Source organism: Lynx canadensis, chromosome C2, assembly GCF_007474595.2.
Source record: "Lynx canadensis isolate LIC74 chromosome C2, mLynCan4.pri.v2, whole genome shotgun sequence".
Lineage (NCBI taxonomy): Eukaryota > Metazoa > Chordata > Mammalia > Carnivora > Felidae > Lynx > Lynx canadensis.
In genome coordinates this window covers 80,882,125-80,908,336 of record NC_044311.2, presented here as the reverse complement: position 1 = coordinate 80,908,336, position 26,212 = coordinate 80,882,125, and the positions used below count along the sequence as shown (strand labels likewise).

Genomic DNA, 26,212 nt, shown 5'->3' with positions numbered 1-26,212 from the left:
TTTTTAATGTTTATTTATTTTTGAGAGAGAAAGAAGAGTGCAAGCTGCAGAGGGGCAGAGAGAGAGAGACACACAGAATCTGAAGCAGGCTCCAGGCTCTGAGCTGTCAGCACAGAGCCCGATGCAGGACTTAAACTCACGGACTATGAGATCATGACCTGAGCTGAAGTGGGACACTTAACCGACTGAGCCACCCAGGCACCCCTGTCAAGTGCCTTTCTAAACTCAAAGGGAATAAAGTGAAACTAAATCATTTTAAAAGAGTGTGCATTGATTTATACTTGTATAATTTCAATACATTCTAGGCATGAGAATAAGCAAAGGAGAAAGAGGTTATTTATCTATAACCTCTTAATTAAGAAGAACTTCTTAATTATCATATTAGGATACATTTTCTACACACCTATTCTGTGGAAATATTTAAAAAAAAGTTATTCCAAATTTCTATTATGAAAACACTTTCTAAGGTACCTGTTGATCAATCTGTTTTATCTAATTATCAAACACCGTTTCCCAGAGGTCTAACCTACAAATTATATGGTTTATTATGGAAAGGTTAAAAGAGTGAGTGTAGGTGATAAATTTGAACCAACAGCATTTATTTATGTATTTATTTGTTTGTTTGTTTGTTTTTAATTTTACAGAGAGAGAGATCACAACCCAGGTAGAGGAACAGAGGGAGAGGATTTTTTTTTTTTTTAAGAGAGGGGGAGAGGGGCAAAGGGAGAGAGAGAAAAACAGAGAGAGAGAGAGAGAGAATGTTAAGCAGGCTCCATGCTCAACGTGGAGCACACCATGGGGCTCGATCCCACGACCCTGGAATCATGACCTGAGCCAAAACCAAGGGTCACACCCTCAACTGACTGAGCCACCCAGATGCCCCAAAGAGATAGTATGTAAAGGTAAGTACCAAATCCTGGATCTAACGTACAACTTGTGTCCTCAAAGACTCCATGACCAAACATTCAGGCAAAGGAACAGAACTCTGTCCATTAGCACTCAGAACCTTTCTCATAAGTACTTACTTTTAGGGACATTTTATCTTCTCAAGACAGCTCTGCTTTAGAGATTGTGGTGACAGTCATGATAGTAAACACAGACACAAAGTAGACTTTCAAATTCAATAAGATCCAGTTTTTCCTTTTTCTTTTTTCTTTACAAGAAAAATCTTCAATATCTTTAAAAATTCATTCAAACCCTGAAACTAAAGAATGGTCTACACCACAGAATTCTTTTTTGAATAGAATCTTGGCAATGGGAAGATGTTTTTTAAGTATCCATTCTAATTTTCCTAGGGAAAATTTTGAGAAACATAGGTGTCTCAGATTCCTATACATCAAATCCAATAAAATTCTGGCATCAAAAAGTTAGTTAAAATGGTTATTATAATAGCATACCAGTTTCAGATAAATCAATTCATAAAATAACTTAAAAATTTCATAAGTAAACTTAATATACAAGTCATTCAAGATATTTAAGCAAATTTAATAGGATTATGAGAAGTATTTTGCTCTTTTAAACTACTGCAGTGGCTCGTGGTAGTCAGAATTTTGCTTTTATGACATACAGTTAATCATATCTATGACTTACTTGATGATAAGTCCTTGGTCAGAGATACAATATATAGTAACAATATTGTTCTTATGGGAAAATGAGATTTGCTTCCCCAAGAAAACAAAATAATAAGGGAAAAAAAAGTCTTAACACAGGGAAGAAGGAAAAGTAAGGAAGCAAGGGAGAGAGAAGGAAGAAATATCTTTCAAGTCCAAATTATAATTATTGTAAGTTAATTCCTTTGTTACTCAACTAGAGTAACATATTTGTATTTATATAAACATTAATATTTATTTTTGTATTTTTAAGAAAAAGAGAGTATTTTTTTCTTTTGCTGACCACATAAAATAAATCATAATTTAAAAGCTTTTTATCGGTTCTGCTGAAATGTTACCAATACAACACTGAGAAAAAAAGTAACTGATTAACAGTTGCAGGATCAAATTAAATGTTTTAAGAAGAAATTATTTTATATTATAAAAAACTACATATATACATGCATATATTATTTAGAGAGTATATTTTCATCCCACTTTTATTTCTAGGGATTGATATATCTATACTGTTTCATCCATCCTTGCTTATAAATGGAAAACTGATGAAACTGTAAGCATTCAAGCAGGTACATCAAAACACAAAAATCCAGGATAAGGTAACATATCATGTTTTGAGAACTTGATCTCTCAGGTTCCAAAGAGTTTCATGAACTTTAATGAGACCTCACAACAATACTGCCAAGTAAATACCATAAGACCCATTGAACAGATGGGCAGGGACAAAACAAGGTCCCCGGATCACAATGCTTGTTAGTACCCAAAAGTCTCCCTCTGAGTCCTGTGTTCTACCTCATGGGTCACACTCTTCTTCTCAGATTCAAATGAGAACCCTTAAGCTAAGTAATCATTGTTCTTCCTATCTAACATAACTTGGAAACCATTCAAATAAAAAGAAACGTACTTTGAAATGGAGTACTCGTCTTTGTTCTATTTTTCTCCAAGACTCAGCAGATGATATTGCTTAAACAGCATAAAAAGTAGAAATAAAAACTGAATGATTAGCCCATGAAGGAACCACTGTTTGACTGATGAACTTCAAAATTCACTATTCCTCATATCACAATTAGAAATTACATTCCAAGTCTTCAGACCTTGGTAAGACATTAACAAGGTAGCATATTATACTGGCTTTTAATTTTTTGTTTTCACTAAGAAATCATGAGTTTTCATTATAGATTCAACGTGGAATGAGAATGTTCATTCTATTTGTAAAGTGAGAATCTCTCCCTGATTTACCTCACAATGAATGAGATCTAGCATCTGTGGCTACTATCAGATTTTCTTTTAAATTTCACCTGAGGGGAGCCTGATGATGGGGCCATCATCATTATTAAAAACCACAGAAGAGACTGCTGCTAAGATCATTACCTTTAGACCTCTGTGTGTTTAATTACAGGACCCCTTGTTTTAAAAGCCATTCCATGTCTACAGAATGTCTGCAGGGCTTCAAAGAGTCTAAGATTTTTCCCTTACAATAAACTCTCCTTTAATCTTAAAAAATTGGAAATGGGTGGTCATAAAGCTATGTTATCTCAAGTCACCTTCCAGTTCTGGTGACCTGAGTAGATGTAGTAATTGCTGTTGATAGAAAACTACAAGGATTTATTTTACACACAGTTGCTTTTACTCATGACACGAGAGCTGATTGCTAAACCCCTTTCCTGAGAAAAATACATGTTCCTTTCTCCATTAGAGGGGGCGGGAACCATTGCATGACTTGGTCACACTACGGAAATGGCTGATATTGGGGATACAAGTGGGAGAAGATGCAGAACTCATATATGAGAAGGCACCAAGTGCAACATTCCCTCAGTAAATGCACACACCATTCTGGCTGATTTTAAGGGATCTTTGTCAAGTTTAACGATATACTGCATCTCTTCTGAGTCATTAAAAATTTTGTATGACATTATTCTCGGTTTATACCTCATGATTTTTGTTCTGGCACACTCTCTATGTGCCAGTTAAAAATAAGCTATCAGTTAGTGAGTTGAGAAAATTGATGTGGAACTCTTTAAATCTCACTGCCGTTTTAGGATTACAATTTTGGCCAATTTTGGAGAGTTAAGTTACAGAGTTCCATGAATTCTCTAATGATAAAACAAAAGCCAAACAATAACTTTTTCCTTAGATGAGAAACCAAAAATACATACTATTATTTTTTTTATAAACTAAAATTTTAATTTTATTTTATGAGAAGGTGAAAGTCATTTATTGCATGAAAAATACAGAACATTCTGCCATGACAACGTGTTGCTTAGTTTATTGTACAAAGGGATTAATCTATACAGGTTTTTAAAGGGATAGAGAATTATTTACTTCTGAGTGAAACATGTTTACTAGTAATCTTTCCCTTACTTGCTTGCTTTAGTTTCCAGTTATATTATTTAAACTCCACACCATCTTCCCTGGTCACTGTTTAATATATTGCAAGGATAACATTCAGCATATCTATTGTTTCTTTGGTCTGTAGTGTTTCATAAATTTTTTTTTTTTTTAATTTTTTTTTTCAACGTTTATTTATTTTTGGGACAGAGAGAGACAGAGCATGAACGGGGGAGGGGCAGAGAGAGAGGGAGACACAGAATCAGAAACAGGCTCCACATAAATTTTTTAAAAAAGAAAATCATTACTGTCATTTAGAGATCTGGAGATATTACATGCAAACCCAGGTTTCTAGCTGTTCTTGAAAAACTATTCTTTCAACACCAGGTGGGCTTTCCCGCACGACAACAGGCTGGGGTTGCAAAGCACTTACCACTGTATGTGCTGCCATCCCTGTTCTCATCATCTGATTCCGGCTGATATTTTGGTATACCATCTCTAAGGTAGCCCATTTCTAGTCCAAATGATATGTTAAACAAAAGGGCCTGATGATCGGATTCCCATTCTTTTTTATTTTATCTTATTTTTTTAAGTTTATTTATTTATTTTGAGAGAGAAAGAGGCAGAGAAGACAGAGGGACGGAGGGAGAGTCCCAAGCAGGCCCCACGCTGTCAGCACAGAGCAGGCCCTGGGGCTGAAACCCACAAACTGCGAGATCAGGACCTGAGCAGAAATCAAGAATCAGACGCTCAACCGACTGAGTCACCCAGGCGCCCCTCGAGTCCCAAAAACCACAAGAGAAACTGACCACGACTAATGGTAACATAGTAAAGGAGGAAAAGAAGGAGGAGAAAGAGGAAGAAGGGAAGGACCAGAAGAAAAAAAGGAAACTGTCATAGAAAAAGAAATGCCAGCTTTATTTAAATTTGGTAGTTATTTCTTTTTAATTAGTGGTTAGTTCTCATATTAGATATAATAAATCAATGTCAAAATTTTCATTTTTAAATAAAAACTATAGTGTGTTCAACAAATCTCTCAGAATAGTGTGGGAGGGGCATAAACATTAGATTAGGGGAAACTGGCTTATCACAAATACATTGATCTAGAGTCAGTCTAAACAAATTAGGGCAAGCATGCTGATTAAGTGACTCTGCTCTGCACTCGGGACAATACCCCTGCAGCATGTCTTGTAATGGAAACTCATTTTTAAATCCAATCTAGGGTTGAGTATGACACACAAACCATCACCAAGAATCTTCAAGTTCTTTATTTAGGAGAGTCTTCCTCAATACTTGGTAAACTAAGGAAGAGCTGCAGAGCAGGTGAATATGATCAATGTTATTATTTTCCTCATCATGAGAGAGGCACAAAAAGGCACTTTTTTTTCCTCATCATGAGAGAGAGGCACAAAAAGGAGATTTGCAGGACAGCTATGTCAAGAAGTGAAAATAACCTTGTTATGGGTAACAAATGTAACACTGGCGGGAACCAGTCTACTGACTTCGATCCCTCAGCAATAAAGTCTAACACCCACTCGATTATGAGATCAGCTCAAGTCCCAATTAAAGCTCAAACTTTGAAGACCAAAGTGTTTCCTTTGTGAAAAGAAGTTGATAAATCATATTCACCATGAAAAAGTGTGTCTGTACATCATGTCCTTTGATGGGCTATTCTTAAGAGTCCCGAGATTCCAGAGGGCCACGCAATGGGCTGGCTTGCATTAGATTTCTGCAGAGCTGGCAGCCTTATTCTGGAAGTCTTACATTACAGGTAACCTGATGACAGGGAGGGTGGGCCACAGGCATGCATCTCAGCTCGCCTGTGAAGCCAAGGGGAGAGAGCTTTGCAAGACTGATATGCTGGGATCAATGAAACTCTCCGGGGAACTGGCTGTTCCCCTTTCAAATGCCACCTCCCTAATCTCTCCACTTGCTCAAGTCAGATTCTTCAAAGCTCTGAACAGGACATGAGGCTGGCATGATTAGGAGAGGCAAAGGAAGAATGCTGTCTATAAATCATGGGTGGAGGGAGAAAGCATCAAATTTACAGACAGTTAACAATCAAGGTCAGAACTGAGGGATACTGCTTGGAAGTATAATTGCTTCCTTTAACCATGAAGAGAAAACAAAGTCTCGTAATATTTATTAAGGGCCTACTGTATGCTGGACAGTGTGCTGGGCACCAGGTCAGGATGCCTGACCTCTAAGACCTTGAAATCTATGAAGGGAGAAAGTCACAAGAGCAAAAATGACTGTATGTCCAAAGGCCAGGTCATTACCTCAGACTAAGCACAACAGAAAACACTAACCTGAGGTTTTCACAGTGTTTGCACACAGATAATACTGTGTGCCATGGGTTATGAGAAAACAGCTCTCAAACTGAGGAAGGTGCGCGAGACTTATAATCGAGACAGACTGACCTATATTCACAAAGAGGCCTGGTCACTGGAGTCCAGGGAAAGAAAACACTCTGCCCCCAGAAGTGGTGTTCTGATCAGACCTCTCGGTTCTCAGGTAGGTGCCACAGAAAGCTGATCTCTGCCTCCCCACCAACTCCAAAAGCATTCCAGGTCAGCACATATGATTCTTTCTAATGGCCCCAGAGTAATTCGTTATATGGATTTGCCCCAATTTGTTGAAAGTCCCCCACTGGCGAGCGTGTAGGCTCCCAGTACTCTGCCATCGCAAATCAATATGTTGACTCTTTGATAAGTGAAATCCACTGTTGTGTTTTATTTACCATGGTGACTACAAAAGGCATCCCCATAAATGAAGTGGCAGATTAACAATGAAAAATAAATGCTGATGTCAACAGGTTCTTAAAATATGGAGAGGGTCCTGCCTTGTGCAGGCAAGGAGGCTGCATTGGCTCGGGCAGGCATAGGAAAATAGCACAGCCACCCTGCAGAAGTCTGCGTATGGGGCGGCCTGTAATCATTCTCTAGCATCTATTCATATATTTGGATAGTGGATAGTATCACAGTCCCTTGGGGCTAGAGTATGTATGCATGCCTGAAAGCACTAAGGAAAGCAAGAAAAGTAGAAACATTCTGCTCTGTGTCCTTTCAAATTATTACTTGTTGTACGAGTGAACCTTCACAAAACTGTAATAAACTCATGAAACAAAGGGATCAAAATTCAGATTCATAAACATTTATATGCCTATGGCCAGTCAGGCGCTGATCAGTGCTCTAGACAGATCATGCAATTCTCATAATAAGGGATGTATTAACATGGCCACTTGCAGACATGAAAAAGCAAGTTTTAAAGAGATTGGATTCTTTGGGCAGGTTGCTTATGCTGCTAGGAAATTTCAGAATTGAAATCTGTACCTAAGTTTCCTGCCATTTCTAAAACACCATTCTGTCAACTGTCTTATAGCTAATGATTCCTAGCTATAATACTGGAGTAGCACCTTAATATAATAAGTGGTAGGCCTCTCTTAGCAGTAGCAATTATATTGTAGAAATAAGCAAAGAGTCTGAAAATAAATCCTGAATTCAGTACTGCTTGGGTTTGAATGTGTGTGTGTGTGTGTGTGTGTGTGTGTGTGTGTGTGTGTATGTCCGTGAAACAGAGAATATGGAAAATGTTATCACACTTCATTTTATTTCATTGGAAGAAGTTTAAAATAAATACCATATTTTTATGGAACTGGACACACAACTGTATTTGTTATGTAAAAAATAGAGGGGTGCTTTGGTGGCTCAGTTGGTTAAGTGTCCAGCTTTGGCTCAGGTCATGATCTCCCAGTTCGTGAGTTTGAGCCCTGGGTCGGGCTCTGTGCTGACAGCTCAGAGCCTGGAGCCTGCTTCGGATTCTGTGTCTCCCTCTCTCTCCGCTCCTTCCCCATTCACATTCTGTCTCTGTTTCTCTCTCAAAAATAAATAAACATTAAAAAAATAAAAAATAGAGAAAGCAAAGGAAATATGCATATACACTTTAAATGTATTAATTGTGTTTTGGCAGTAATTATGTGTAAAATCAGAATGAAAAGAGAAAACACAAAAGGACAATGACAAGTGATAAAATGGTACTAAACAGTTTTTATTACAGAATTACCAGAATACCATGTAGTAAGTGTGGCTCTTCCTAATGACAGCTGCTTCTGCTGCTTCCCGTTTGTGCACGGTTTTAAATTATATTGTTTTATTTTGAAAAGTTGCTTTACAATGCACATACGCCTAAGAAATAGGTGTTGTGTAATAGGACATTTAAAAAACCCTTCATCCACCTTTTGGGATGAGCAATGGATGTTGTATGGAAACCAATTTGACAATAAATTTCATATTAAAAAAATAATAAAATAAATAAAATAAAATAATAAAATAAAATAAAATAAAATAAAATAAAATAAAATAAAAAACCCTCCATCACTTGGTCTTTAGCACCATACTACACTACACAGGGCCTGTGTGTCCCTGTATGTCTCCTTCTATCAATCAGGGGGAAAGACAGTCTAGACAGGATGGCAGACAGATAACAGCCTCAGTTGTGAGGCTCAACCAAAATAAATGTATGGGACAATACTTTTTAAAATGTGAGGTCTATGGGGGCACCTGGGTGGCTCAGACATTTAAGCGTCCGACTCTTGGTTTTGGCTCAGATCAGGATCTCACGGCTCATGATAGCTCTGCCGTCATGCTGACAGTGCTCGGTCTGTTTGGGATTCTCTCTCTCTCTCTCTCTCTCGCTCATTCTCTGTCCCTCCCCTGCACACTCATGCTCTCTCTCGCTCTCTCTCCCCCGCCCTCAAAATAAATAAATGATCTTTGAAAAACAAACAAACAAGCAAAAGTGAGGTCGATGTATAAGTGCGGGGATATATTATTTGGCTTAGAGACTCAGATGCTGCTATGTACAAGATACTGGTGTCTGTGGATAGATCTGAGGTCTTTTCAAGTGATTTCAACTGCTACTCAGATAAGGGTTCAAGTGTCCTAAATTTAGAAGAAATGCAACTGGGCCTAAAATAAAACTGATGATGAACAAGAAAGTACTACTTAGGAAAACTCTAGACACCACACGCTACACCAGTAGGGGAGAATGGACATCTAATTCAACCTATTCTATACAACCTGTAAAATTCTATATGGTTCTGTAAAATCTATAGGGCAGACTGTAGACAAATGAACCAAGATCCAAGAGAGGCAAAACAGCTTAACCCAGGCCACTCATTAAATGGCAGGCAAAACACCTAATAAGAACCTAAGTCCTTCTAGAAGTGTCCTATGTTGATTATTAACACTAGCACACCAGAAGAAAAGAAAACAAATTTTACCAGACTCCTCTTTTTCCTCATCAGAGACACAGATCGAACGCAAGAAAGACCAAGTGACTTGGCTAAAGTCACAAAGATGATCATGTCTAGAATCCAGGTTTTCTGCCCCCCAAAGAGTGACCTTTCCCCTAACAGCAATGCCTACCCCTTTATTCAGGGTACAGACCTCACTGTTGTCCCACCTAAGGAAATTTTACCAGTATCTTCCACAAGACATTTTATTTTCTTTTTAACCTGCCACTTAGGCATACATCCCCAACCTTGTGTGTGTGTGTGCGTGTGTGTGCGTGTGTGTGTGTGTGACAATTTACTTGTCCTAGAGAGGGGCTTTGATGGTTCAGAATTGCGTTGAATCTAAAAAAAAATAAACCTTAAGACTTCTATATGGGAGGTGATACAGGAGGCGAAGGGTGGCTGATTTAATGTTACACTTGCAACAAGATCTATCACCATGGTTCTTAAACCATTTTAGAAGGGAAGTGAGCAATCATTAAGTGGTCTCCATATGCCCATCAGCCCTTCAGATGTGCTTATTCCTAACACAGCAGAGCTTGGCCTGGGTACGCAAACAAAAAACTGTTAGCCTTGGAGATCAGGGATTATGAACACCCAATTGGCAACTCCTATTCTAAAGCACATTATGCTCCACTTATAAAATGGTTAGTCGGGGCAGATCTTCAGCAAAGTATTACTTAGATTGATCAACCAATATTTATTAAGGCCTATGAACTCTAAGTTTACTCACCTTTAGTGTCCACCTCCAGGATTATTAATATAAAAGACACTCATGATTATAACACAGTTGGTGAGTAACACATGGAAAAAAGATCAAATTGTAGGCTCATAGTTAGACTTTATGTTTGAAATATGAACCATGACAGAACCGCTTCTCCAATCATGAAAGAAAAGCACTAAAATAAAATTTTAGGCAAGTGTTGAACATCCTTATGTGGAACGGTAGAAAAAGAAAGAAAGAAGGGTGCCTGGGTGGCTCAGTCAGTTAAGTGTCCAACTTCAGCTCAGGTCACAATCTCAGGGTTCCTGAATTTAAGCCCCGAGTCCGGCTCTGTGCTGACAGCTCAGAGCCTGGAGCCTGCTTCAGATTCTGGGTCTCCCTGTCTCTCTGCCCGTCCCCGACTCACACTCAGTCTCTCTCTCTCTCTCTCTTTCTCTCTCTCAAAAAATGAATAAACATTGAAAAAAATTTTAATTAGAAAAAACGAAAAAGAAAGAAAGAACACAATCTGGTGGGGCAGGTCAGAATCAGAAATAGGTCCTGTTACACAAAAGCCTCTGTCCGTTTAGGGATGTCATTTAACCTCCACATTCTTAGCTTTCCTTACTAGTGAAATGGGAAGTATACAGCTCATCCTACTTAGCTCACAAAGAAGTGAAGACAAAATGAGGGAACACATGTGAAATTACATTGGGATGTAGTCTTATAAATGTAGATTGTTTTATGAACCATATACAGCTGGATTAAAGCAATAGTGAACTAGATGCTATAATATAGAAGTAAAACACTTTCCAAAGAAAGCTATTTGCCAAAGAGGAAAAAATAAAACCTGTTAAAACCATTCTAAAGCTATTTTTCAATAAGAGGATGATATTTCGAAGTGCTTTTAGAATCCATGCAAATATTAAGTTGTTTGAAAAACATGCATGCCACTTTGGTATTGGCCATTCTTTGATCAAGCAATTAAAACCAGCCTTGTACATCTCCTCCCTTATATACAAACCTTATTTATAATACATTACAATATGAACTTTGAAATAGAATAAACATTCTTGTACCTTTTTAATTTTTGAAAATATTTCCATATTTTCTTGGAAAAGTTACATATGTAAAGTTCTTTTTTTCAACATTTTTAATCATAATGTCTTTGGACTAATTCAGGACTCTGATGTACAGTTTTAGAAGCGTCTTTGGGGGAAAAATTATAAAGGTGATAAATCTATTTGTATCAATAAGTTACGATTCGTGTTATAGAACCTACACGTATAAACAAATTTAGCCCTTCCTTAATAAATGAAATTTATATTTCTTATTACCCCATGCCTGTGATTTTATTTTTTAACCACATATTAATATGGCATTTACTTCTTTAAAATAAGGAGACTGGTAACTATCCTACATCCTGGTAAATGCAAATACGCATCCTACGACTATGATATTTCTTGTTGGCATACTGCTTTATAGCTTTCCAAAAACTTTTACACCAAGGACCCCTGACAGCCGGGAGGGGGAGAACAGATTCGCTGAAATTACTACGTGCCAGCCAGAACACAGGACTTTGGTTCCCAGATCAGGGCTTTGCCCACTCAATGGTACTTTTTCTTTCTCTGGTTCAGTGTTAAATACTCAAAACCAAAATGTCCTTGGAGGACAGGGAGAAACTGTGAAATGAATCTCTAAGCCTTGACAGAGTTGAGAAGTCCCTGGGGGGGAGGGGGGGCAATGAAGACCACCCTTGGAGGCAGGGGTCAGGTTTAAGGGTACACAGGTGCCCGGGGCTCTTACCGTCCAGGTGGCCGACTTGGCGGTGCTAGACTGCTGGAAAGACACGTCGAAGCTGTGCGGGCCCGGGTAGTCGGTGTTGGAAGGGATGGCGGGGGAAGGCGACAGGGCATCGAAGGTGGAGCTGGGCTGCGCGTAGGGCGACGGTGCCGTGACGCTGTTCTGCGCATGGTCTGTGTTGTAGGGGCTGGTGGACGAAGAGCCGTTCTGAATCTGCTGGTCCATGCTGTTCAGGAGCCCCAGGTTCGTGTACTGTGGCTGCAGGACACCCAGAAACCCCAGAGTTAGCCATTTCAGCTGCCCATCATTGCTCCGAAAAGGCGTCATTTGGTGCATGCGTTGTCCAGAAATCCACCGTGGGTCTATGAAACTTCATATTTCAAGTAAAGGGACCAATTTGTGATACACGGAAACAGCAAGGGAAGTCTGAGGCCTATGCGTGCCTTGTAAGGGTGCAGCCTTTGGAGACTGTGGTCTCCTGAAGAGCAACTAAAAGTAGAATATATACAATGATACTGAGGTAGCATTGTATGGCGACAGACGGTGGCTGCATGTGTGGTGGGCATAGCATAGGGTATAGACTTGACATCACTATATTGTACCCCTGAAACAAATGTAACATTGTGTGGCAACTATATTTGAATTAAAGAAAATGTGGAATACGTGCTCATTAACAAACTGGGCAGAAATGCCCAGTGTTTAGTAGGTGTATAGAATATCTTTAAAATAAATGAATACCACATGCTACTTCCCCCCACCCCCCGCCATGTTATTCAGAATGAGAATGATCACTGGATAGATATGTTATAAAAGGGATGTGAGCATCAAATTGCTGCAGATGGAACAAAAGCAGATGTTCTCCAAATTTCCTTGTAGTCTTATTATCTAAATTCTGTCCCAGGGTACCAAGAGTGCCCCCCAACCCCCGACCAAGGTCTCGGTTCATCAAGACTGGCGAAGCATCGGTAGCAAGGTAAGGGTGAGTCACCTATATGTTTTTAAAAGTAACATGCTAGTATATCATCCAAACGCAGCCTAATTTTTCCTCTGTTCTTTCATTTTCTTTGTAGCAGTTTGTTCTTTGCCAGAGTAGAACATGCGTAAGAGAAATATCACTTAGTTATAATAAACATTCTATATTTGATGTAATTGAGGCGCACATTAGTTCGGGTAACTCCGCTGCCTAATGTTTTATGCCTTCTGTGCAAATGGTTACAGTAGGCATTCTGTGCATGGTGTATGGAAAGAATGAATTAACTTTTCATTAAATCTGCATGTACGGAAAGAATGGATTAACTTTTCATTTAATCTGCAAAAAAAAAAAAGTATTACTATTGGAGAGGGGGAGTGATTTGCTCAAGCATCAGCTAATAAGCAAAGAGTGGGAATTATGAAACCAAATCTTCTGACTCTGAGTCTAGGGCCCTGCCCACCACCATCACACCTGTCAGCCTGAGGAGATAATTCAAGTCATTCCTAAACTTGAGTCAAACTGGACACATTTCCAGAAGGGGCAACCACTGTATGGGACAGGTTTGCTTGTACAGGTTAATCTCATTGTTTCTTCAAGGGAGTGAAGGGGAAACCAAGCAAAAGCAAGAAGAGAAAAAACAGTCTTGTGGGCACCGAGGAGACTGGTTCCTCCCTGGAAAAAGAACTCTGAGAGTCCTAGCCCCAGTAAAACAATGGAGAAGAACAAACTTACAAAAGCAATAGACGCTTGACAAAAATGTTAATGAAACTAAATTATTTAACCAAACTTTTGGTATTTCACATGGCGGGGGGAGAAGCGAAGAACTCTGCCATTCCCTTCAGTCCAGAGAGCATCTGTCTAAATGTTAAAGGCCGCATGCCCATTCCATTACATTTATACTTTCGCATTCCACTGCCGAATGCCACGTCCCCATTTGCTCTTCAAATAACTATTAATCTCTTGACACTTATCCCCATGCTGACAAGAGCAGCTGTTTGTCTTGCCTCCTCTCCCCTCTGACTTCGGCAGCTCCTATCCCCCCCTCCTTCTTTCCATCTTCAGCTCTCCCCTCTTGACAGGTGAGGCAGGACTGCAGGTGAGATGAGGAGGGGAGAAGAAAATAAAACCCCGAGGCCCCACAAAGCGTCCACCCCCCCACCCCCAGGCTGAATTCAAAGTCCCCAGGCATCCAAGCCTGCAGCAGCAGAGGAGGAATGGGATTGAAAAGATATTATTTGTGTTCAAGTTAAGGGTCAGCATGCAAAGCCCTCCTGAACGTCCAGGAGGAATCAGATAATGCTCCCAGAGGCACGTGCTTCCCTACAGCAGTACAATTAGGGAAGCGGCGGGCCCTGACATAAAGGACAAAGAAACTGGGCCGAGCACTTTCTCACAGGCAGTAAAATGCCTGTTGAGCCACCCTTCCCTCCTCCTTCCAGCTATGCAGAATTGGAACTTCAGCTAATTGTGGGCTTGGATGAGAACAAAGAAACATAGCCCTTTGAAAACTCTTTTTTTTTCCAATATATGTAAAGAGAAAAGTTTTGGGACCAGCTTTAAAAGCCAGTGAGCAAACACTCAGCACTTCGCTAAGGACTTAACAGAAAGGGAAAATGCATTCACCTCAGAGGTACCTAGGAGACCCCTGGGACTGTGGTGAGGCTGAACATAATGGGTGGTTCTAAAGAAACAGAAGCCTTATTCCCAGTCATTAACAGCACTGTGGGTGCTGATGGCTGGGCTTTTAAATGCCATCATGTTTAATTCCAATCAGTTTAGGTGAAAAATTTTACTTAATAACAACAGAGTGTGCCTCCACTGCCTAGGTTTCTTTATGCATCATAAAGCTGGAATTCTTAGGTTTAGACAAAGAGCTGCTCACTATCCAAGATAAAAATGGAAAAACACATTTCAATGCAAACCTTTCTTAAATGTTACTTTAAAGAAACATAACCAAGTAGTATACTCAATTGTCTTAAAAAAAATCTAAAGTACAAAAGCAGCACTACTAACTTTAAATTAATTAGCCGAAAATACAAACAAGAACAAACCCAAAGAATTCCATGAAAGGAAATCTACTTGGATACTTTGCTTAACTTTATTAAAAATCAATGTCATAAGCCTGCCATGGGAAACAGTCCTTTTGAAGTTAATTTAAAAAGCATTTAGTTAACAACAATGAGAGAAGTTTCTTATTTGCCTCTTTGATTTGACAAGAGAGTGGACATGTGGACAGAGCAGCATTGGAGGCTGAGGGGCAGATCAACATTGCCGAGAAGAACAAGTCCTCCATAGGCCAGATCAGCAAAATAATTTGCATGACTTAGTGCAAAATGAAAATACAGGCCCTCTTGTTCATAAATTATTAAGTTTCAAAATGGTGGTGCACCTGGCTAGCTCAGTTGGTTAGGAGTCTGACTCTTGATTTCAGCTCAGGTCACAATCTCATGGTTCCTGAGTTCGAGCCCCACTGTCAGTCCCGAGACTGCTTGGTATTCTCTTTCTCTCTGCAACCCCCCCCCCCGACCCCTGCCCCATTCCCTCTCTGTCTCTCTCTCTCAAAACAAAATAAAAAAAATAAATAAACATTAAAAAAATGGTGATAGCAGAGCATTAAACAAAGCACAGCACCCTTTGCTACTACATACCTTGTATGCCCATGAAGCTAACTCTGTACCAGGTTAATGAGAACAATATTTATACCTTATTTTCCACAAAGGGAAGCTGATGGGATGAATGGAGCAATGCCTGTGGCCCTTCTTTACTATAATTCCATGAATATAGGGGGTGGGGATCTTGTGTTATTCTTGGATGTTCATGTAATGCCTATTTACAGTGACCAGTAAAAGAGTGTGAAAAGTTAGAACATGGCACTTGCACATCAGTCAAAAAACTGCCCTTAGAAGAACTGTATGGGGTCGTCTATGTCCCATGTGTCTGATGTAATAAAAACTATTAGCATATTTGAAATGAAATAGAAACTAGATTGTCCCTTTCTAAACCGTGAGGCATCTTGATTTTGAAATAAACTTAATATATTCTGTAGACACTCGATGAATGAATGAATGCATGCATGCATGAATGAATGAATAAAAAATGTCACATATCTACCCTATCATGTCTGAAAGAGGGGACAGCCTTGTTTCCACAAAACCTGAAAGGCAAAATGAACACAACTTGTCTGAAGTCTACTGTAAGGCTGAAAACAACTGATTTCCTCTGAATTCAAACAGATGCATCATTTCCTATAAAATAACTTTGAAACAGAAGACTCACCACCTGGACCCTAGGTTTTTTACCAGCATCTGTAACTGGAATGTATTCAGTTTCATCGCACACTAGTTGATCTGACCGCAGAAAGGATGAAACACACCTTGGTCACAGAGACTTATACTGCTGGTAATCACAGAACAAATTGGGGGTGTTCTGAAACATGGAGCTGTCATGATTAGTGTAGGGATACCCAGGGGCTGAATCTTAAACTGCTTGCTTTTACCATTAGGAACGAGTAAGTTTAGATAAGTAGTATTACCAAATACAGATAAAAGTATTTTCTTGTTTTTCTCCTCTCTTATACCCTTCACATTCTCATAGCCATCTATAGGCTCTGATTTGTTTCTTCACTAAACTTCAATTTGGATGGATTATTAGAATTAAAATACAGAAGATTAGATTTTTTTTTCCTGAGTGGACACTGCTGTAAGAGTGCCCTATAAATGCAATCCCTATTTAGTTTCATCTATTTTTTTTTCCCCCTGGGTTACACTGTTAAATGATCTTAAACTCTGAACATAATATGAACCTAAATTTTCTTCTCATCTGCTCAGCAATACTGTGTCAGTATATATCACTGTAAATAAAACTCAATATTGAATACCTGGGTTTATACTTAAAGTTGACAATGTAATAAGTACTTTCCTATAAAAGAATTTAGCATCAAAAAAAAAAAAAAAAAAAAAAAAAAAGGATCCCCATCAAGTCATTTGACCAGTGCAATGGAAAGAGGGACTTAGACATAATTTGTGTTTCTGAGAACTTTCTCCTCCAATTTATAAGAGACATGTTATAAGTTCTATTTACTAGACATTACCATCCGTAATAGCTAATTTATGGCAGCATGGCAACAAGAGCTAACAGTCTATGGCAAGAGGTTAATTCAAAAAACAAGAAGAAAAGGAATGAAAGCCAAATCAGGAATAGGAGAGGTTGCTGTCAGGATATGTAATCGAAATTAATTTACTTCCATTGAGGAGTGCTTGGGTGGCTCAGTCAGTTAAGCCTCTGACTTCAGCTCGGGTCATGATCTCACGGCTCATGGGTTCAAGCCCCACATCGGGCTCTGTGCTGACAGCTCAGAGCCTGGAGCCTACTTTGGATTTTGTCTCCTTTTCTCTCTGCCCCACCCCGACTCGTTTTCTCTCTCTCTCTGTCTCTCAAAAATAAGTAAACATTAAACAAATTTTTAAATGTTTCCTTGTCACAGGAAACAATAAGTTGCCCAAATTTCATTTGGAAGAAATTATATTTATAATCTTTGATTATTAGACAAGGCTAGGGAAGGGAATTGAATACTCTTTAGCACTTACCATTCCTGAATGGATCCTAGTAATGGAACAGAACTTGGAACCTAGACTTGGTGATGTGGGGTCTAAGTCCCAACACTGCCACTAATGTGCTGAAAACTCTGTGCAAGGTACATGAACCACCTGGACCTTAGTTTCCTACAAGGAGACTGAATCTCATGATCAAACATAAAAGGTGCCTCAATTCTAGCATTCTGATGGATGACCACACTCCTCCACAAAGCTATATTAAAGTGCCATGAGATTACTTTCAAAACATGAGATAACCTGCTTTTTTATTTATCCAGATTTACCAAGCCAAGCCTAGAAATCAGCAGCATGCATACACTTTCCTCAGCTGATTAAACCTTTCACCTTGGGTTTCCTGAAGGAGCTCTTGTGAACATTCTAAAGCCCCTCCTGGGAAAAGAAAGCAGTTTTCCTTGTGACCCTGGCTTTACAAAGCATTCATTCGAATATGCTCTAGTAGACAGTTCTACACTTCATCCCCAAATATCAGCAGGATGGTGACTTTTCAACAAGCACTGCCGTAGGGAGGAATGCTTGTCATTTTTTAGTTTTCTATTGCCTGCCTCACCTGAAAGAATGATGGCTTGTTTTATGCTAGAATTGAACACAACTGAGTTAAAATGCTCCATCCGCGGCCAAGAAGATATTTGTATAACAACGTCAAGTTGAAGTACCATCTTTCAACCTTAAGAATATATTCAGCATCTGATTTTTCTCAAGACCAGATTTTGTTCCTTGTAAAATATTTCGCTTCTTTTATCTTCCAAATGATCCCCCAAAGCACATGCTTCGAGGTAAAATGTACTCATACCTTACAATAAACAGCCTGTAAGAATAAAGCACCTAAGCGCACAGGAACTTCTGGCAGCAGGCAGAGAGTTTACTAGAATGCTTTATGGTCTGACACAAAGTGCCGAGATTCCTTTGAGGCCCGAGATTCCGTAACTCAGGAAAGAGCTCCCTAAAAGCCAATGCCAGACAACCTCAGGTGAGATGAATAACTACACAGTTGGCTGATCAGGTGGACAGCGATGCCGAAAAACACTGGACAACAGCATTTGCAAATCCAGGTGGTGGACCGTGTTGAGGTTAAAACTCAGCCTAAATTTACTGAATTCACACTGTGGAGAGCTCAACCAAGAAAAAAATAAACTTCAGGTTCTTATTTCAGTCAGTACTCCTTTTCAGTAATGACAAATGAGCAAAATTATAATCACGAGCATCTAAATTCTTCAAAGGGCTTTGTCACCATCAACATACCAAGGCGGCATGGGGCTTAGCAGAAAGGCATAATTCTAAATTCAATCACTTCTAGATGCGGATATTAAGGAAAAATATACAGAGTTCCAATTTCTTCAAAGTTGGAAAAAATATGTTTGAGGACGTTTTCAGCCTCTCACAATCACTATTTTGATAGCTTTATTTAGCAGAAGTGGTAACGTGAAAGGAAGAGAGTACATAGTAATGAAAATTTTCAGTGAAGGTTAGGTCACTTATATGGAAAGCATACCATGGTGATTTTAGAAGATCATCAATAATGTTTCATTGGTTTTTAAAATGAGTTTAAGGTATTTAAAAATATTTTTTGTAATATATCTGTGTCGGGCATATCAGAAATCATGACTTCGATCAGCTGGAGTGATTAAATGTGATTATCATTGTATAACAGAGGATAGCTTTGTTTACCATGATGTGAAACTGAAGACACAGCCGTTTCAATAAACAGTGACCATTCAAATGTTTTAAAAGTCTGAAATGTATGGAGCATCCATATCCAATCCTGTCTACAAAAAGAATAGTAGCTACTACTTCTACTATGAATAATCTTTCTGAGTCCTTACCTATGTTTTTTAGAGTCTTCAAGTTCTGCTCATTCATTTAATCCTCATGAGCTAGGTGGCATTATCATCCCATGTTTTATACATAACTTATAGATGAGGAAACCGAAGCCCCGCAAGATTAAGTAACTTGCTCAAGGTAGTAAGCATAGTAAGCGACACAGCCCGAATGAGAAACCGGTAAATCTGGCTTGAGAACCCGCTTGCTTACTTATCTTTCATTCCGATTGCATGTAAATCTGAGTCCCTCAGATTTCTGCCTGGAATTTTTATCTAAAACTTACATTCAATGAAAGCATACCATTCTAGATCTTAAAACAACAACAACAACAAAAAACAGTTGTCCATTTTAAGGACAGGATATAAAACTAACCATTCTTAGACTGTGCATAACTGCAGACAGTGAGAGACCCAGCTCCTCGGAGCCTGCCACCAGCAGCTCAGTGTAGGTGAGATCATGTCTCTCTCAAGTTGAAGACCATGGGCAGGTCCCAACTGTCTTAGAGTAAAGCCCCCCCACCCCCCGCCCCGAGTCTTGCCAGTGGCCTCACCACACTATTTGAAACTCTCTCCTTTGCTCACTAAACAACCTGCAAACAGGCACTCCTCAAGTGTTTCAAAGGCAGACTCCTTCAGTCCGCAGCCCCCTCCCACTGGCGGGCTGTATCCTAGTTCGTCTTGTAGTTTTAGCTCAATGCCATTCTCCCCAGGAGAAGCCCTCTTCACCCAGGTAGGCATTTCCCTTTGTTTCACACGGTCTTACTGCTCGGACTTTCCCTCGACATCGCATCATTATAACTGAAATTATTTGTACAAATATATATATATATATATATATGTACAAATATATATATATATATATATAAAATATATATATATATTTTAAATATCGGTCTTTTCTGCTACACCATAAATCTATGAGAGATTGTATCTCGTTCATCACCGGGTCTCACGTCTGCAACAGCGTGTGAGCCACAGTGGCTGCTCGGGAAATATTTATTGAAAGAATAAATGCAAAATATTTTCCAGTAAAAAGCACTTTCAGAAGATATCTCTTTTTATTCGAATGCGCCTAACTGTTGAATTTTATGCTGAAGGAAGCCTGCCTTCAAATCGGCTTCATGTCTTTACACACTACTGCAGACTAAATGTCATGGTGCATCTGCAAATAATCTCTATGACCTTTACTCTGTGCTCTCCTTTGTTTTGGTAGGTGGGATTGTGCTTTTAGCTTCAGCTTTTATGGGAACTAGTAGCAGAATAGCCAGTCCTGTCACTCATAAGGCAGTGAGTAATACTCAGTAGCTCACACCTAGCTGGAAAGTTTATTAATGAGCTCCTACTTCCTTAAAACAAACACATACACGTTTTCGTGGCAGGGCAGTGTCTTTTCCCTCATGGCCTCGAGTTTGTTCCTAATGCATCTAGGTCAGCAGTCAGAATCCAAATCTTTGTGGCCATATAATTATTCACTTCCTACAGACGGAGCTTGTGGCCGAATGCAGATTTCTTTGGGAAGAAACCACCCGGAAACAAACTTAGAGTAAGACGTTCGTTTCCAGTGGATAGGCCACGAAGTTTTTCCCTCCCTCTCTGATTTCCATGATTTTCTGCCCTGTTAGCTAGAAGTCAGTTTAGAATAATGCCATAATTAAGGGCTTACAGTGTATGTTTTCAGGAACGGAGATTGTACTTTATCAGACTTACGCACCATTTTCTTGCAAATGGTCTAAGTTCATGACTTCATTTCCCTGACTTTATAATACACACAGAGAGGTTGAAACACTAGTTTTTCTCTGCAGATAGAAAAGTAAAGCATGAAACAAGGAGTGCACTACTCAGTTTTACTATCCTATATATATTCAAATGAGAAACACTGGTTCTGTGTTCCTCTTGCTTGTCAAGTTCTTTGCTGATTGCTACATTTTTCATTGTATTTGAGATGAAAGTTTTTAGTGATTTACTACGCTTTGTAATTAGACACGGTGACTTACATAACATTGGAGTGTTCCTTTAAGCTGTCACTTTTAACTGCAAAATAAAACCGAAGTTTCCAGCTATGCAGAAGACATGCCTTACTTTGAAAAGACAGCCATCTATTCATTTCATCCTATTTACTCAATCACGAAAGTAACAGTCAATCAGTTTAATAATTACAACAGCCCCTGGTGTCTTATTTGAACACGAAAAAACAAACAAACAAAAAACTAGGACACCACGGTTAAGAACAAAATGACTTAAAGATTTCTCAGACATCCTTGAGTGATAATAACACCATTGAAAATAAAACAGGAAAGTGTTTGCAAATCATCAAGCTTATTCACCCAGAGCAAACCACCCAAATCTCTGGTGATGACCAAGAGCCATGCAGGGGACAAAATGAATCAGGGGACAAAATTAATCAGTGTGGAAGCAAGTAAACACTTTTAAGAAGTGACTGCAAAGCAAGATAACAATCTAATCTATTCAGTTTTTTAAAAAATCAAACACATTCTCTGTCCTCATGGGTAATCCATTAAATGAAAGCAGCACACACTTTACACTGTTTACCTCTGTCAGAGTAGAAGTCATTTCTTACTTGGGAAACTTCCCTGTCTTAAAAACTTTCTTGCCACTTAAGGTATAATGGAAATAAATACCAGGGTTCGTGAAAGAGAGAGAGAGAGACAGAGAGGGAGAGGGACTTGTAAGATGTCAAGGAAAACCATATGATTCAGAATGTACAGGTGGAGACAAGGTTTGTACAACGTTGAAGTCACTTTACTTTTTGCACAGGTTAGTTATAAAGAGCCATTTCTGTAAAAGTATATATTATAGGCCACATTTTTATTTGAAGACACCCCTTCATGCAACAGCAACAGAACATGCCTCCATCACATTCAGGAACATTACTGGGTGGCCCTGGAGAGGATACAGAGATAAGTACCGCACGTGCCCTACCCACCAGGATTGGGGAGAAGGCATCTGGGCCTCCCAGAGAGCAGTGAAGGATGAACAGAGAAGTGCACCAAAGCTCAGGGGAGGGAGAAGTTATTCTGAATGGGGGGAGGGGGGCAGTTCTGAGAAAATGTTAAAGGTGAAGTAGCCTCCCAGCAGGGTCTTAAGAACTGGAAACAATCTGATCTGAAGATAAATATCTGGGGGCTGGTGTTGGGGGTTAGAAAAAAGCTAGGAAAGATACCCTTTCTGGAAACTTACTATTCTGTTTTTCAGCCTTTCAGATACTTTGGGACTGGCTACTGAAATAATTTCCCAGCCTCAGGCTTATTCTGGGCTTTCTGCTTCACCCAGGGTCACCATTTCTCTCTGTGTGTACGCCCGTGGAGTCCCCAACCTTAGTCTGGTGACAGAGTCTCACATGGTCCATTTAAAAATAATCAAGCCGTTCCCAAAACATCTGATGTTGCCCGTTGGTTGAGAGGGTAATGGTTTTCCTTTTAATTCTGATTCCATCAATAGAGTGACACTAATCCAGACTGATTTGAGTAAACAGGGCATATTCTCCATTGTCTCTGTGATCTGAGAAAGAATAAACTTGAGAAAGCTCACTGCCTGGATTGGAAATGGCCCCTTTGGGTGTTTTTGCGCAAGCTTGAAAGGAAAAAGAAAATGCCTGTACAGAGTTCTTTCCAAGGCAAGCTGACTTTGGGGGTGGTAATTCTCATAGTGGTATTACACTAAACTGCACCTATTAGTGGCTTTAGCACCAATAAAAAAGCAGAACCATTTCTTTTGTAGTGTTTCCAGAAGAGTTGACGAGAGTGTTTCATAAATTTCCGCCCCTGGCAACACACTACAGCTTGACTCAAAATTCCCTCTTTCAGCTTTTATAGGATTTTTTTTTTTTTTTTTTTTTTACCATTTAAGAAACACAGACAAGATGCAGTTCAGATCACACATTTTGCATGAGATATCAATTTACACTCTACCCACATCCACTAACATTCCAAAAATGTTTTCTTCTTGCCAATATTCCCTCACCTAGAACCAACATGTGCTTTACCTTAACACCAGTTACTGAACTTTAAATTGACAGGTAAGTATTACCTGGCAAAGCCATCTCAGAATGGACATGACAGCCTGATTTTACTTTGTCTTTGAAAAAGCAAACCTGAGCAGATTGTATAAACTTAGTCATTATCAAGTAAGAAATACATTTAGAAATGAGAGCTTCCCAAGATGTGTGTTTTGTTTTTGTTTTTTCCAGAGTATGAAAAGGTATGCCTTTTGAATGGGATAGATGTGCTCTAGTATCAGACCAAGTAAGAAAATCAAATACAGGGAAGTAGAAAGAAAAGACTGTATAGACACTCCCTCTAACCACTTTGCTCTGCAAAGGAGGTTGTAAGCAATGTGGTCGTTGATGTTACTTTGCTGTGTTCCCTGATGTCTGCACAAAGATGAAATCAGCACAACCACATTTCGATACTGGGTATTTTCAAAATCCACTTTCTGTTAGTGGAGGATTAGGTTTGTAAGGAAGAGAAAGGGATGAGATATAAGCTTGGACTTCTCCCCCCACTTATCACTGAGGCCAGTTCTCCCTCCTACCCACTCCCCTTTACATTTAAATCAAGTCACTGAGTCATCTCCCACCCTGAGCCCACCCTCACCTACCCCTCCGTTATTTCTGTAATTGCCTACATGAGATGGAAGTGATGAAGGAGGTTGTGGAAGGAAAGGATATTAATATGGGTGAAGGTGAAGACACGTCTTCCCTCAATATTTCTGTTCAAATCTCAAACACAAATATGTCACCTCAACCAAAATGAAATTTGAGATATTTATGGCAAAGAGTTTTTAATTTGAGATTCCAAAATCTTGACTTTTTTTTATTGCTGTTTTTGTTTAATTGGGGGTGGGGGGGCAGGGTGTTTGTTTCTTAAATGAGACATTCACATTTGCTTCTGCTCTATTATTTCCTGGTTGGGATTCTCATGTTGGAAAAATATCATACTTGCTATATTCTCTCACATTTACCTCCGGGATTACTATTTGCATTTCGAGCAGTGACCAGAGAAATGGTTTTCTCGTCCTGATTCTAAGATGACTATTTAATAAAGTTAATCCTAATTAATAGAAGCAATCAGTCTGGATTCTGTTCCCGCTTTGATTAATTTAAGCATGCAATTACTGGAGTGCCTCGGTGGCTCAGTCCATTAAGCATCTAGCTTCTGCTTAGGTCATGATCTCCTGGTTTGTGAGTTCAAGCTCCACATCGGGCTCTTGGCTGACAGCTCAGAGCCTGGAGACTGCTTAAGATTCTGTGTCTCCTTCTCTCACTACCCCTCACCCAGTTGTGCTCTGTCTCTCCACAATGAATAAATGTTAAAAAAAAAAAAAGTAAAAAATAAAAATAACAATGTAATTACTGAGTCCCTATAAGGATAAGATAATTTATCTGTCTCTGTAGAGGTCTAAGGAATGGGATCAGGAAACTCTCAACTTCACCTAGCCCAAGAAATCACGTGGGCTATTTTTTCTCCTTCCCTGCAGGATGACACCTGTCACTCCTACAGCATGTAAACAAAGTTTTGAATCATGGATTCTGAACCTTGTCCATGCCTTCAAAACATTCATAGTTTCTAGTTCTCAGAACATGGAAGTCCCTACCATATTTTGTTGCTATTTCTACAACAGCTTTCCATTTTGACATACATGCTAAATACAGATCTGTGTTTAAATCAACATTCTCTTTTCAAGTCAATATATCATGCTGGTATATCAGCGTCTGGTCATCTGGTCCTATGCAGTTTTTCCTTGTATTTTTATTAATTTTACTCTACTCAGAATGACCTTCCTTCTTCAACTTGGCTGAATTCTGGTCCTCAAACTACATAAAATATTACCTTCAACCTGAGCAGTTTGAAACCATTTCATTGTCTTTGAAAGTCTTTAGTGTCTCCTACCACATTCTGTTTCATACTGAAGTCATTCATGATACCTTACGTTCACCTAGAATTGCGAATTCTCAGACACCAGAGGCTACAACTGTTCACTTCTGCTTTCCTTACACTGCCTAGCAATATGACTGTACTTAATTAGCCCCTAGTAAATGTTGGGTTGTAAGGAAATGCTTCTTTCATGGTGGAAATAATCTAAATGGTTTGTGGATAGGTTATCAAAACTACTGTATCTGTTTACCAACAAATTTATACTACTTTTCCATTTTGGGGTGGAGGTGGAGGAGATAATGAAATAAAGAGTGGGCCTTCATTTGTAGGGTGATCATATACTTTGTCTTCTATGTGAAACACTTTTGAAAGAGAAAGTGGTGCTATTCATAATTACATTTGAATGGCATGCATAAATTAGGACAAACCAAAACCAATTGTTTCCAACTTATCCATGGCAGGGACCATAGCTATTAAAGAGAGTAATGTGCAGAGAATGTATAAGTTGTATAAGACTTTAGACATGACCCATTTCTACCCTTCCAAAGTTCCCAGAGAAGTAATGGATATTCTTGCAAGATGGCCAATGTGCAATGCAGAGAAATGCATTTTTATACTTCTAGGCTGTCTTGAACAAGTGTTCCCCTAGTACAGCTCCAATTATACCACTCTTCTGTTCAAAATCCTTCCATGGTTCATCACTGCCACACTATTAAATGTGATTTGGCCTTCCATAAGACACTCTGTCTTATATTTCTAACTTTATTTCCTAATTTTTTCATGCTTTCACTTCCATTTGAGCTATTTGACATTGCTGGGCACACCAGCATTCACCCCAGCTCTGTGCCTCTGCTGATGCTTGTTTCTTCACCCTAAATCCTCCTTCCCTCTCATATTTCAAGGACTTAGAAATTTCTACCCAACCTTACAAGTGCAGCTGCAATTTACTTATACATATAGACTTTCTTGATCCTCCTGTTTCAAGGTACTCTCTTTCTCTTTGATCCTTTATATATCTTGCTCATACTTCTCATATGACAATGAGGATCTGCCCTGTATTATAACTCTATGTACTCATTTCCTCTATGAACTGTAAACTTCTTGGTGTAGGAACTGTTTCTTCCCCTCCTACATACCATCTTCTATATAACGGATGCTTCAGGAAACATTTCTGTGAAAAG

The 26,212-nt window shown here is 39.2% G+C and overlaps 1 protein-coding gene across 4 annotated transcripts in view; it reads right to left on the bottom strand.

The window, feature by feature from the left end:
• Positions 1-26,212, bottom strand: part of TP63 (tumor protein p63) — a 230,873-nt gene that overhangs the window by 71,299 nt on the left and 133,362 nt on the right. For all 4 annotated transcript variants that reach the window (XM_032594732.1, XM_030330361.2, XM_030330362.2 and 1 more), the window contains exon 4: positions 11,738-11,992. In XM_032594732.1, the coding sequence (XP_032450623.1) occupies positions 11,738-11,992 (255 nt within the window). The remainder of the gene's footprint in view (positions 1-11,737; positions 11,993-26,212) is intronic.